The sequence below is a fragment of the Rhinopithecus roxellana genome, chromosome 10 (assembly GCF_007565055.1).
Source record: "Rhinopithecus roxellana isolate Shanxi Qingling chromosome 10, ASM756505v1, whole genome shotgun sequence".
Lineage (NCBI taxonomy): Eukaryota > Metazoa > Chordata > Mammalia > Primates > Cercopithecidae > Rhinopithecus > Rhinopithecus roxellana.
In genome coordinates this window covers 125,777,481-125,792,112 of record NC_044558.1, presented here as the reverse complement: position 1 = coordinate 125,792,112, position 14,632 = coordinate 125,777,481, and the positions used below count along the sequence as shown (strand labels likewise).

The 14,632-nt window shown below is 39.4% G+C and overlaps 1 protein-coding gene across 3 annotated transcripts in view; it reads right to left on the bottom strand.

The window, feature by feature from the left end:
* PIK3C2G (phosphatidylinositol-4-phosphate 3-kinase catalytic subunit type 2 gamma) overlaps positions 1-14,632 on the bottom strand; it is a 403,430-nt gene that overhangs the window by 301,421 nt on the left and 87,377 nt on the right. For 2 of the 3 annotated variants that reach the window (XM_030939123.1, XM_030939125.1), the window contains one exon: positions 4,319-4,441. The exons of the other annotated variant lie outside the window; for it this stretch is intronic. In XM_030939123.1, the coding sequence (XP_030794983.1) occupies positions 4,319-4,441 (123 nt within the window). The remainder of the gene's footprint in view (positions 1-4,318; positions 4,442-14,632) is intronic. 3 annotated transcript variants of the gene reach the window in all.

The following is a 14,632-nucleotide window of genomic DNA, read 5'->3' as shown; positions in this document are numbered from 1 at the left end:
TGATCCTGTGGAATGCACAGCAATTTCTTTAATGTTCTTTCTTTCACCTATAATTGACTTTTTATTCAGCTTTCATATTTCTGTGCTAGGATGAAAACTGTAATTTCACTTTATTTCTCACATGATCTAGAATGTTCCTTTTTTCCCATTAAGTCTGGCTTCTTCATGTATAACTTCACTTGTGAGTTTATTTTTTATATAACAAGAATGAAAGAAATTACATAAGTTACAGTGGATAGTTACTGCCAATCTCCATTCTGTCATTTTTATTAATAAAAATAAATTCCTTTAGGATAAGAATAAGTGCTTCCCAAGTAGTTATTTATTCATTCTTTAATACCTATGAATTTTTAAAGCCAGAATAATCTCACCTTCACTGACAATTTTTTTAAGTTTTGTACGGCTACTTAAAAATCAAAGGAATAAACTTTCAGACAAAAAAGAAAAAAAAAAAAGAGACAGTCAGTAAGTGGAAACAGATTTTTTTTTTTTTTAAACCAAGGAACAGGTGTCAATCTCAAGTTTTAACCACATGTTTTGTCTCACTACATTTAAGAATGAGAAATCATTATAATTTTTCTTAAAATCATTTTATTGTATATGAAATAGTTTTGCTAAAACCAGAGTAAGCTTCTGAGAGTGAAAAATGAGAGATTTTGAAAGCTACACTTTTATTTATTTATTTATTTATTTATTTATTTATTTATTTATTTATATTTTTTGAGAAAGAATCTCACTTTGTTGCTCAGGCTGGAGTGCAGTGGTGCGATCTCAGCTCATTGCAACCCCTGCCTCTGGTGTTCAAGCAATTCTCCTCCCCTGACCTCCCAAGTAGCTGGGATTACAGGTGCAGGCCACCACGCCTGGCTAATTTTTGTATTTTTAGTAGAGACGGGGTTTCGCCATGTTGGCCAGGCTGGTCTCGAACTCCTGACCTCAAATGATCCACCTCCCAAAGTGCTGGGATCACAGGAGTGAGCCACTGCACCTGGCTGAAAGTTACATTGTTTAGAACTCTCCTATTAATACTGAAACAAAATGAAAACACTAAACAGTAGACCATTGCAAGTACTTTTCACTGAGTGAAATGGGGAGCTAGTTCAGGATTTTTAGACAGAAGAATGGCATGCCTTGACTGATATTTTAAAGAGATGACTTTAGCTGTTGTGCAAGAACTATGAAGGTGTAAGAGAAGTAGGGTGACCATTATAAAGCTCTTGTGGTTTAGAGAGGAGAGATGATGGTTGTTTAGACCATTGAAGGTGATGAGAACATACTCTGGATATGTTTTGAGAAGAGAACCATTAAAGTCTGAAATGAGATTCAGGCTAAGGATTTTGATCTAAGCAACCAGAATTAGAATTGATCATCCAGAGTGGCCATCCATGGTTGGAGTGGTTTGAAATGTAAGATCAGAAATTTAGTTTAGGATATATTGATTCTGTAAGTGTGGAGCTGGTGATTGATGCCTGGGTTGGTGATATAAATTTGGGAGCTGTTGGCATTTAAATTGTATTTAAAGGTATACAACTATAAGAGAAAAGTGAGGGAATAATGATGCATACAACAGAGAAGAGAGTTAAGGGCTAAGATCAGAATCAGTCTGGGAGAAGAAAAGGACATGGAGAACAAATGGCCAGTAAGGTAAGAGTCAGCCATGTGGAAAACAAATTTTAAGATGGAGGGTGAGATCAACAGTGCCAAAAGCTTCTGATAGGTCGTGTACGATGAGGATTGAGAAACAAACATTGGATTCAGCCAAGAAGTTTACTGGTGACAATTTCAGTGGAGTAGAGGTGATGAAAGCCTGATTGGAGTATGTTATAGAGCAGAGAAAAAAAAAACTTGAATAAAGTGAATATAGATAGTTATTCAGAAGGCGTCACTACAAAGTAGAGAAAAGAAATGGGGTAGCTGCTGGCAGGAAGATGGAGTAGAATAGAGGTTGTTATTATTTTATTTCTTAACTTAAAACTTCAATACTATTCATGGGATGTAAATACTCTTGTCAAGATTTTATATGTTGTAAGAAAAAGTATGTAAGTCACAGTGAAACCATCAGCTTAGGAGTCACAGTGGGTCTAAATGCTAGCTCTGACACTTTCTGTTTGTGGGAACTGGTCCAAGTTAATCAGTAAGTGTCAGAACTAGCATTCAAAATGTTTTCTTTGAAATTGAGTTTAGAATTAGATTTTTATCTTATCTATATGACGGCATAAGTGTGTGAGTTGAAAATAAATCTGATGTTTTAAAACAACCAGAAATTACTTTTAATTAAATCAGAAGAATAATTTTAGGGATTGAGCAGATTAAGTATTTTTTTTTTTTTTTAAGACGTATTCTGTAGCCCAGGGTGGAGTTATTTCGGCTCACTGCCACCTCTGCCTCCTGGGTTCAAGCAAGTCTCCTACCTTAGCCTCCCGTGTGGCTAGGATTACAAGTGTGAGCCATCATGCCCAGCTAATTTTTATATTTTTAGTACAGATGAAGTTTCACCATGTTGGCCAGACTGGTTTCAAACTTCTGATCTCAAGTAACCCATCCATCCGCCTCAGCCTCCCAAAGTGTTGGGATTATAGGCGTGAGCTGCCGCACCTGGCTTGGTTAATAACTTTTTAAAGGAGTCACTTTATACAAAATTTGTTGATTTGCCCAATAACACTTATGGGACTCTTTGTCTAGTGCTGTTTTAGCTGCTGGCGACTAAATTTTTTTTTTAAATAAACCAATCTTTGTATCATTTGGTAGGAGCATACATAAATTTACACAAACAGTAGGTACCATAAGATAAATTTACAGGTTACACCAAGCAAGGGAAGAAAAGATGGACAATTTTGCCCAATGATACAGGAAGGGTTTATACAGGCGGTAAAAGATGCATCCTGAAAGATAATTATGTGTTTCCCAGATGGGTGAGTGTAACACTGTGTTCCTGATGCATGGAGGATCCCTGGCAGAGGCCTGACTTCTCAGTTCATAGTTAGGGTAAGTAGATCAGATGCAAAAAATGACTGGTGGACAGTAAAGGGATAGTTAGGGTAAGTAGATAAGATGCCAGTGACTGGTGGATAGCAAGAACGGGAAATGGGGTTAATTCTAGCGGTAAAGATATAGATATAGGTAGGGGCCACACCACAAAAGGCCTCATGTGCTTTGCTAAATGATTTTTACTTTGCCTTATAAGAATTGGAGAGCTACTAAAAAATTTTACAAGCAGAGTTGATTCTATGAAAGAAAAAGGGATATTATTATTGAATGTCAGGTCTTTCGTCAAAGGAATAAAGAATCTTACCCAAAAAGGGGAGATAGAGATTGTCATGGTCCTATAAGAAGGCAGATTTAGTTTGGAATGGGAGGGGCCGTGAAGTATGCGAGAATTGAAGGTCACGTGCCATGTTTCAGGATACAGTCTCCGTTGATTGTGGTAAGAGTAAGAGTAGAATAGATGGTGTGATCTAACATCATCCTCTTCTACAAATTCTGACACGTATTTATTAATGGAAAAGCATCATACTGGGAGTCAAATTATCTTCTAAGAAAGCCAGATCATCTGAAAGAGCTGAGGGGAAGTAGGCTCGGGAATTTTCTTTTGCTTGAGGTGAGAAGAATATTGATCTGAGTGAAGCAATAGAGACTGCAGGGAAATGACTGGCAGAGTAGTGAGGAAATGCAGCAGTAACCATGGAAAAGCTGTGAATGAGGCTGATGAGCCGTCTGGGGATCTGAGTAAAGGGAGGGCTTAAGTTGGGTGCAGAGAGCAAAAAAGTGGAGAAAGACAGTGATAATGTTAGGAAGGTACTTTATCTTCTTGATTTAACAAGTCTTTACAGAAGAAGGAAGTGGGAGTCAGTCACCCCAAATTAAGCTTACATATAGATAGATGTTTATTGTCAAAAAACTTGATTGTTAAAGTAAATTTGTACTTCAGTGTATGTGAAACAATTGAGAAAATGGAGATTACCCACATTATCAGGAGGGCTATCTTTTCTTTGTTATACCTGGACTCCCTCCACTCCTGCCTCAAAGAGAGCATATTCCTGATATGCACAGTGTGTGAATGATTAATAAGTCTTCTTCTTTTTTCAATTTTCCTTTTTTCTCAGTTCAATACTGTGAATTGGACACTTGTCTAGGTTTCTAAATGGACTTTTACTCTGTTGAATTGAACAGTCAGTTATCTATTATCCCTAGCATATTTATCATACCACTGAATACTGGCAGCATATTATTTAATCACATCCTTTGCTTTTTTTAAAAAGGGGGGAAAAGCTGACCTTCAGTAGATAAATAATCCAGACAGAGTAAAGATTAAACTTACGTTTCATTCCAATTGACCAAGAAAAAAAATAACTTCTTGACTGGAATATTTCTGTAGTTTCTCACTTGGCACAGCTTCTTTCCAGCATATGTAAGCCAACAGGTAAAAGAAAATGCCTTGTAGCTAAAAAGAAACAACATCAATTCAATATGCTTAGCAGTTTAAAGAAACTAGCTTTCTATATGGGTCAATTATTTTTGTAGTCAAAAGTCAAATGATAAAGTGATGTTTGCTTGCATAAAGCATGCTTTAAAAATTGCTTTAAGAATTTATGCTGGGTATGTCAACAAGACTGTGGAATAGGAGGCCGTAAGACCTTCCTTTATTCATGGAGAGCAAAATTCAACAATAAGCTGACCGACTCCTTTTGTAAGAAAACCAGAAACCAGTTAAGAGGCTCCTGTACCCCAGGTGAATTCAAAACCAGCCACGTCAAAGTTGGTAGAAAAATTTGTGGCAATCACTTACCAGAGCCTCTTCGCTGGCACAGGGTGGCATGATCAGAAAGAAACTCTCAACTTCTGGCTTCCCATCAAGGAGGGAAAGAGAACATGGGAACATACATCTAACACTTAGACTTAGTACCATCAAGGCTACCCAAGGAACTAGCTTTTGTCTTTCCTGGATATAAATGCTGACAGGAAATGTCACCAGTTTAGGGACCACTGAAAACAAAGATGATGGTTTTTACTAGCACGTACTTGCTATTGCTTCTCTCCATAACTCAGCATAGAATGATTTTTTTAAAAACTGCAATTTATGGCTTCTCCTTGGGTAGGAAAAGAGTTGATTCGTGTGTCCATCATTCCAGTTTTGGGGCTACTATCAGAAGGACTAGTTTCTGTCTTGTCTGTCTTGGAGCACTGACAGGACCCTGCATACCCTAGAGGCCTGGAGAATGTTGAGAACAAAAAAAAGTTGGGCGGCTTCTTATTGTTCCAGATGTCCTATGATACAGTGGACAAAGCCTATATACCTTGTCAGCCTCTCCCTGGTCAGGGAAAATGATGGGGAATAAAGGAGCATATGTCCAACACTCCAGCTTTTAAAGAGTTTGCCTGAGGGACTGGTTTCTGTCTTATCCAACTAGAAGCACTGACGGGATGCAGCATGCTTTAGAAGCACACTGCTGACAACAAAATAATCTGATCACCTCATAGAAATTCCAGAGAACCTGCAGTACCACAGACAGACACCAGAAAAAGCAAGAAAACATGAGCTCCATGAGACAGAAACCAGCAAAATTCCTCTAATTGCGAATTTATAAGTACCAGCAGAGTGAAGATGCACTCATATAAAGTTTGGAAGGCACCCAGAATCTCTAGCCAGGCTTATTTTTGAAGCCTTTTTTTGTTTTGTTTTGTTTTGTTTTGTTTTTTTCAGTGTGAAACCAGACCATAAAGACTGAGAGAGTTAGCTGTTTTTTCAAATGCACAGATCCCAACACAAGGTAATAAGGCACACAGAGAAACAGGGAATCATGACCTAGCCAAAGAAACAAAGGAACAAAACAAACCAATTCTAAGAAAATAAAGATATATAAATTACATGACAAATAATTAAAAATAACCATCATAAAGATACTCAATGAAAAATTATGGATGAATAAAATGAGAATACCAACAAAGATATAGAAAATATTATAAAAATAAGCAAATAGAAATTTTGGAGCTAAAGGATACAATAACTGAGTTGAAAAATGTACTAAAGAGATTCTGAGGTAGGCTTCATAAAGCAAAGGAGATAATCAGTGAACTTGAAGACAGGTTATTTGAAATTATCCAGCCAGGGAAGCCAAAAATGAAAACAACAACAACAACAACAACAACAACAACAACAACAAAAACCCCACAATGAACTGAAGAAAGCCAAAGGGAATAATGGGCACCATCAAGCAGGCCAATACATCAATGTATCATTATGGGATTTTCAGAAAGAGAAAAAAGAAAAAAGAAGAGGGAGGAAAGCTCCTTTGAAAACGTAGTGGTCAAAAACTTCCTAAATTTGGGGAAGAAAATGAATACCCAGATTCAGGAAGCCCACTGGATGCCAACTATGAAGAACCCCAAAAAGAACCCCAAAAAGACCCCACAGGGACATATTAGAATCAAATTACAAAAAGTCAAAGAAAAAAGACAATTTCACAAGCCGCTAGAGAAAGTGACTAATCATGTATAAGAGAACATTCATAAGATTATTAGTGTATTTTACAGAAGAAACTTTGTAAGCCAGAAGGAAGAGAAATAATATATTCAATATGCCGAAAGAAAAACAAAACTGTCATTAAAGAATACTATATTTGATAAAATCATCCTTCAAAAATGATGAAAGAGAAATACTTTATGAGATGGATAAAAGCTGAGGGAGTTCCTCACTACAAGGCCTACTTTATAAGAAATGCTAAACACTGTCCTTCAAATTGAAGTGAAACAATGCTATAGAGAAACACAAAAGCATCTAAAAGTATAAAACTCACTGGTAAAGGTAAACATATAGACAAATGCGCAATACTGTAATGGTGCTAAATAAATTACTTTTAACTCTGGTATAGCATTTAAAAGATAAAAGTACAAATATAGCTACAACAATATATTAATGGAGATGTAATATAAAAAGATGTAATTTGTAACATCAATAACATAAAATGTGGTGGGAGGAGAAATAGAAGCACAGAGTTTTCGTATATAATTGAATTTAAGTTAACAGCTTGAAGAAGGTTGTTATAAATATATTTTGTATTAGACTCATGGTGAACACAAAATGAAACCTGTGGAAGATACACAAACAATAAACAAGAAAAAAATCAAAACATGTCACTACCAAAAAAATCCAAGCAAGTCATTACCAAAAAAAAAAAAAAAAAAAAAAAATCTATGAACTCTATGAATACCAAAAAACACAGCCCAGAGAGGCAAAGACAAAGAAGCTACAAGACAGAAAACAATTGACAAAGTGGTAATAGTATAAGTCCTTTACTATCAATTACTTTAAAAGCAAATAGATTAAATTCCCCAATCAAAAGACATTATCCATTTAACCAACAGCATGGCTAAATGGACAAAAAGTATATAAGATCCAACTAGATGCTACTCACAAAAGCCTCAATTTAGATTTAAGGACACAAATCGGTCAAAAATGAAAGGATAAAATAGCTATTCTATGCAAACAGTAACCAAGGGGAGCAGTGGTGGCTATGCTTACACCATGAAAGTCAAGTGTAAGTAAAAAACTGTAACAAGAGAAAAAGAAGGAGATTACATAATGACAAAAAGGTAAATTGACCAGGAAGATACAAGAATTTTAAATATATCCGCACCCAACATCAGAACACCCAATATATAAAGCAATATCAGAACACCCAACATATAATGCATTGACAGAGTTAAAGGAATAGACAGCAATACAATAATACTAGACATCATAACCCACTTTTAATAAGTAGAACATCCAGATAGAAGGTAAGAACAGAGGATTAGAACAACACTATAGACCAAATGGACCTAACAGATATATACAGAACATTCTACTCAGCAGGAGCAGAATACATGTTCTTCGGAAGCAAACAGGAAACACCCTCCAGGCTAGATGACATATTAGGTCACAAAACAAATCTCAACAAATTTAAGAAAACTGAAATAATATCAACTAGCTTTTCTGACCACAGGAGAATGAAATTCAAAATCAATAGCAGAAAGAAATCTGGCAAATTCACAAATAGGTGGAAATTAAACAACACACTCCGGCAAAACCAACGGTTCAAAGAAGAAATCAAAAGGGCAATTACAAAACATCTCAGAATTGGCAGTGCTTACAGCTTGAGGAGAGTATCCTGCCCAGGTGCAGTGGCTGCCATTGAGATCCACCTGAGACCTTTTGCCTCCAGACTTTCAGCACTCCCAGGCTGCAGCTCCTGCACCTGTTCAGCTTGCTCACTCGCCCTACCTTCCCTGTAGCCTGCTGCACCATGGAGTTGGCATTAGTGGCACCAGTGGCAGTTGAGGTGGTCTGCAGCAGCAAATACCAACATTTATAGCATGAGGAAGAGCCTGAGGAACCTGAGAAGGCTTCAGGTGAGGTTCCTCCACCTTATGGCATCAACTCTGCAGAGAGTATGGTGTATTTGACTACAATGATGAGTCTCATTTTCCAAAGCCCCCATTTTACAATGTGGTTGTAAACATTACCAATTTATAATCAAGTCATGAGAATCAAGGCTGAAGCTATTTCTTTGGTTCCTGAAAGAGATGAGGATTTTGTGGGATGGCATGATTTTGATGATGCTGACCAGCTGAGGATAGGAATTTTTTTTTCGGTTAACTTTTTTTCCTGGCATTCTTCTTAACTGGATTAAGTTTTTTCTTGTCTTTTTGCCTGACTGCTTCAGTGGCAGGAAGGTATGACACCATTTCAGAATTTGGTCTCTTTCTAATTAAGTGGTCCTGAGAGTCAGATTTTTAACCTGTTTTCCTTGATACATTCATGGTCAGCACTGCTGCTGTGAGATGAACCAAACGCTGAGTTAAGATGCCCTATCCAATGTGATGATCATAAATTATTAGACATCTTGGGGTAAAAATGATCTCAAATTATTCTTACATTTTAAATGGGTAAGAATCCCAGGTTGCTGGCGTAAAGTCAAGTGTGGATACAAGTGCCTAGCGGACCACTTCTGGTAAGCAGAACTGGCGAATGTTAGTTTGGTAAAGAAACTAAGCCTAAAGTTAGCAGAAGAAAAGACATAATAAATATGAGAACAGAAAAAAATGGAATACAGAATATTAAAAATAGAACTACCATATAATCCAGCAATCCTACTTCTGGGTATTTATCCAAAAGAACTGAATTAAGATCTTGAAGAGCTATCTGAACTCCCATGTTCATTTCAACATTGTTCATAGTAGCCACGATGTAGAAAGAATCTAAATGTCCACCAATGGGTGAATAAAGAGAACATGGTATATACATACAATGATATAGTATTCAATCTTGACAAAGAAGAAAATCCTGTCATAATACAACATGGATGAATATTAAGGACATTATGCTAAATGAAATAAGTCAATCACAGAAAGACAAATACTAAATATACCACTTCATGAAAGCAAAACGTAGAATGTTGGTTACCAGGGACTTGGGGATAGAAAAGGATAGATAAATGAAATAAGCCAATCACAGAGAGACAAATACTGAATATACCACTTCATGAAAGTGAAAAGTAGAATGTTGGTTACCAGGGACTTGGGGATAGAAAAGGAAGGGGTAGAGGAGTAATGGGTACAGAATTTTAGCCATGCAAGATGAAAAAGGTCTACAAATCTCCCATACAACAATGCACATGTAGTTAACATTACTGTACTTTACAATTAAACTTTTTTAGTAGGGTAGATTTCATTTTCTATATTTTTACCACAATTTTTAAAAGGTTGAAAAAGAAGAAACAATATGCTAATGTTCTGGTAAACACAAATTATTTAGGACTAGATTTTTGTATAAACTTCTAATGTGAAATTTGGGATTGGAGCCAAAGTTTCTAACAATAGTTATTCACTTCGCAATTTTAAATTGAAGGAGAATTTATATGCATTAGATTTTTAAACATTTAATGAACTCATAGGATAACTAACAATAGTCCTAATATTTCATAGCAGTTCTAGAAAGTACATACTATGTTTGAATATTTTTAACTTAAATGTAAAAGATGTTTGCACACAATATCTGATGAGCTTTCCAACATTAAACACACACACACACACACACACACCCCTCCTGACAAAACTATAAAATCTTGTAAAAAATCTTAATAAGTAAAACCAACATTAATTTAAAATATTATATACATATGTGTATATATATAATAGAAATTCTCTGCAAGTAGCAAATTTTCCCACATAATATCTAAAAAGCAAACAGGTCTTCTAAAACAAAATGTTCTTAACATTTTGTGATATCTTTTTTTAGTTTTTATAGCTGTTATATCTTGATCTTTTATATGTACCATTGCCTAACAATTTAATGTGATAATTAGAATGAAAGAGTAGTGATACAGACAGGAGGCAGGAAAATACTAGTCAGAAAAGGGTGGGGTCACTGGCAAAGCCTCACCCTCAAGCCTGGACCTGAGGCCCGAAGTGAGAAAATGCCTTCCTGTTTTCCCGCTCGAATGTTACTTTTTGGCCCACCCCACCCCCTATCCTATAACCATAAATACCGCAGGCTCCAGTGACAGAGGGGAAGCAGAAAGAAGAGAAAAAACAGCCTGAGGTCAGCAAGAAGTAGCTTGACTTCAGAGGGGTGGCTTGACAGCAGGACCTTTCAGAAGATTTCCGCCACGGATGGCCAAACTCCAGGGCAAGACCACCTTCCCCCTCCATCCCCTTTCCAGCTCTCCATCTCACTGAGAGCCACTTCATTGACAGTGAAATCCCCCACATTTACCATCTTCAATTTGTTCGTGTGACCTGATTCTTCCTGGACACCAAACAAGAGCTCAGGGTACAGAGGGCTGTCACACTGAGCTATTAAACACTTAAGCTGTCTGTGGATGGCAAAGGTAAAAGTGTACTGTAACACATGCCCTCTGGGGTGCCAGGGATTGCAGGTACCCCCCAGATGCTGCCATGGGGCTACATGAAGTTCTATTCCTGTCAGCACCCAGAAGCACTTGTTCTGGCCCCTACACCTAATCACTGGCATGCTCCCCTTCCTGTGAGGCACTGAGAGCTATGGATTAAGTAAATGAGCCATCCCCTTCATGAATCTTGTGAAGGGATCAAGGGAACTGTCCTGTTTCATCTGGGGGCTTGCCCAGGATACTTCAGAAGGGTAAGCAAAATGTGGATTTGTCTCTCCTTGTCCTCAGACTTTCCTCTGAGCTATGCTATTTGCAGGGGATAGGATGCAGCCCTGCCATCTCTCTCTTTGGGGTAGGAAAGAGGAAATGCTGGGTAGAAAAAGGAATGTTGGCTCTGTTTCCTTTCATGGAGGTCTAGTTGTCATATAGGACTGGAATAAAGTCCTGGGGAAACCGAAGGCCTCTTGCCAAGGCCACTCCTCAGTATTGCCAGAAGGCCACAAGACTGGACCTGTTCCCCAAGTGTCTGTCAAGGCATCAGCCAAGACCTCCAAAGTTTTCTTTTGATATCTTTCCTTCCTTCTTTTATGGTTTGAAATGGCTCCTAGCTCTTCTTTTATAATGTTAAGGGTTCTACTACAAACTGCAGCAATGATACTAGGCAGAATGTATGTTTGGTCCAGCCATCAGATGTGCAACTCAGAACAATACGATTTCCGTATGTTCTTAGAGGTGTGACCCCAAACCCCAGTGGCCACACATGTGTGAATGGGATGGGCAGATGAATGGCGGTTCCCTTCTCATCCCCTGCCCTCCAGGCTTGGGTGCCTGGGCATGTCCGTAGCATGCATGTGCTGGGCCCAATAGCCAAGTGCGTGGTGGGCATCAGCTGTGCATGCTGCCCAGGCCCTAGGGTAGTCTTTGGGGCCAGGGACCCCATGCAGTCAGCTGGCCAGTGCTCTCTGCAGGCTGTCCCCTCCTGCCACAAGCCCATAGACTCTTTCCTCCCCTGGCCAAGGAGTTCAGCCCGGTTGGAACTGGGGGAGGCATACTATGATTAAAGGAACCTATTTGTAGAGAGCAAGAGGTTCTTTCCCTGGACCACCCCCCTTTGTCCTTTAAACTGTTTTTGTTCTTTTTTCTTTTCCAAGTGAGAGGTTTGTTTTCTTACCTCAGCACCTGTTTACAATAGGGAGGCAACAGAAGAGTGAGCCCTGCTGGCTGATAACAGCAAATTTGGCAGGACCCATTTGGGACTTAATCTAAATGGACCCTGAGATATCTTTTTGTCCCCAACTTGATTCCAAACTTCAGGTTGAGGCCCTAGGAAGGAAAAGAAGATCTGAGGGATCCAAGCAAGGAAACAGGCACAATGTAAATGGGCAGGACCAATTCCTGCTAATTAAGCCTCCATGTCATGGCAGGAGGCCATGCTCCATGGCACAGATAAGGACTGGGAAACCCAAAGGTTGCTGACAATAGGGGGAATGGAGGCATGGGCATAAGTGAATCCGGATAATTACTATTCTCTAGGACCTCCCTGCTTCATGGGTGCAGGCTGCAATGGCACCTGTGGGTGGTATCCATCTAAGGTCACCAGGACTTGAGGATAAGAAGACAGAAGAGAAAGGGGCAATGCCTGCTTCCCTTCCTCACACCCGAGTTTTTGCTGAAATAAGGAAGGGAAATGAGGGATGCCTATTTCCTTGTCTTTCAGAATGGGTAACCAACTGTCTTTGCCATTATGAGGTTATACTCTTCTGGAGTGCATCCTGAATCACTGGGACTCTTTGACCCTCAGAATCTGGAGGAAAAATGCCTATTAGCCATTTGCACAAAGGTTTGGTCAAATTATGAGGACTGGCTTGGTCTCAGGAAGGAACCATTCATTTTGATACCATCCGGCAGTTGGAACTTTTCTGTAAATGCAAGGACAAATTGTCTGAGACCCCATATGCACAGGCTTTCTTTACCTTGCAGGGCAATCCAGACCTTTGCCAACAGTGTGGAATTGATCCACCCCTCCTATTGGCCATCTCAGGAGAGGCTGCAAGGGGCAATCTCAGGGAACTAAAGAAACAAATCCCAGAGGCACCTCCGGCAGGGGAGCCAGCTCCCTTCAGTCCTGCTCCTCCGGGTTCTCCCCATCCTCTCTCCTGCTTGCCCCCTCCTAGAAATACTCACCCTGGACAAGCCCCAGTCTCACTTGTACCCCTCCAACAAATGCCTGTTGAATTTGGCCCCAGTAAGGTCCAGGTTCCCTTCTACCTCCAGGACTTAAGGCAAACTAAGGGAGATCTTGGCAAGTTTTCAGATGACTCTGACAGATATATAGAGGCTTTCCAGAATTTAACCCAAGTACTTGAACTCTCCTAGAAGGGAGTTGTGTTACTTTTAAATCAAACCCTGACTAACAGTGAGAAGCAGACTGTTCTGCAAGTGACAGAGTGATTTGGTTATGAGCTTTGTATCACATATATGATCAGGGAAGGTGCCAAACTTTATCCAAATGAAAGAGGTGCAGTACCAATGGATGACCCTGGAATGGATCTCAATGATGAGATGGGAGAGTGGAAGAAGAGACACTTTCAGGTGTGCATAATGGAAGATTTAGGTAGGACTTGCACCAAGCCTCTCAACTATATCAAGCTATTTATGGTAGACCAGGGATTTGATGAGAATCCCACTACCTTTCTGGAAAGGCTAAGAAAGACTTCGGTAAAGCACACATCTCCATCTTCTGATTCTGGTGAGGGAAAACTAACAATAAAGGATACATTTATTATATTCAGGAAGCCTCTGATATAAGGAGGAAGCTGCAGAAACAGGCCCTGGGAACAAAGAGTACTTTAGAGGACGTCCTGAAAGTGGCCAACTCAGTTTTTACAATAGAGATGGGGGGACACAAGAAAGAGGCAGAAGTTTTAATGGCTCCCATGCAAGCCTACAAACCCCAGAATTCTCAAGGTGCACCTGTTGACTGCTACAGATGTGGCAAGAATAGTTATCTCTCTTATAAAGTTTAACTGCTCTCACACAAGGTTTAATTTCTTTCACTAAAGTGAAACAGCTTGGGGTACAATGTTGTCAGCATATTTCATTTCTTATTTCTGTAATCTTTGGCACTAGATCCTTTCCTTGTATAATACACATATTTGACTCATGCATACTTAACCTTGTAAAAGTTTTTTTTTTTTTTTTTTTTTTTTTTTTCTTGTTTGCCTAGAGGCCATCAAACTCTGAACGGTCAGGCAACTGGAGTCTTGGACAACGGCTCCCTTTTGTCAGGGACCCTTAGGTAGACCTTAGGGAGGAAGCTGACTGCCGTTTTCCCCAAAAACAATGCCCCCGTCCGCAGTAAGTAGCTAAGATTGGTCATCTTCCATATTCTAATGGCACTAAGATGTGCCTCTTCAGAGAGGGAAAGTGACGTGGACAGAAGGCAGGAAAATACCAGGCTGAAAAGGGTAGGGTCCCTGGTGAAGCCCTCACACCTGGACCTGTGGCCCAAAGTGAGAACATGCATTCCTGTTTTCCTACTTGAATGTTGCTTTTTAGCCTGTCCCACCCACCATCCTATACCCATAAAAACCCCAGGCTCCATTGGCAGAGGGGTGGCAAAGCAGCCGAGCGGTGGAGTAGCAGAGTGGCCTGAGCAGCAGAATGGCAGAGAAAGTAAGAAGAGAAGCAGCAGTCTGACATCAGCAAGATGCAGCTTGACTTCAGAGGGGTGGCTTGATGGC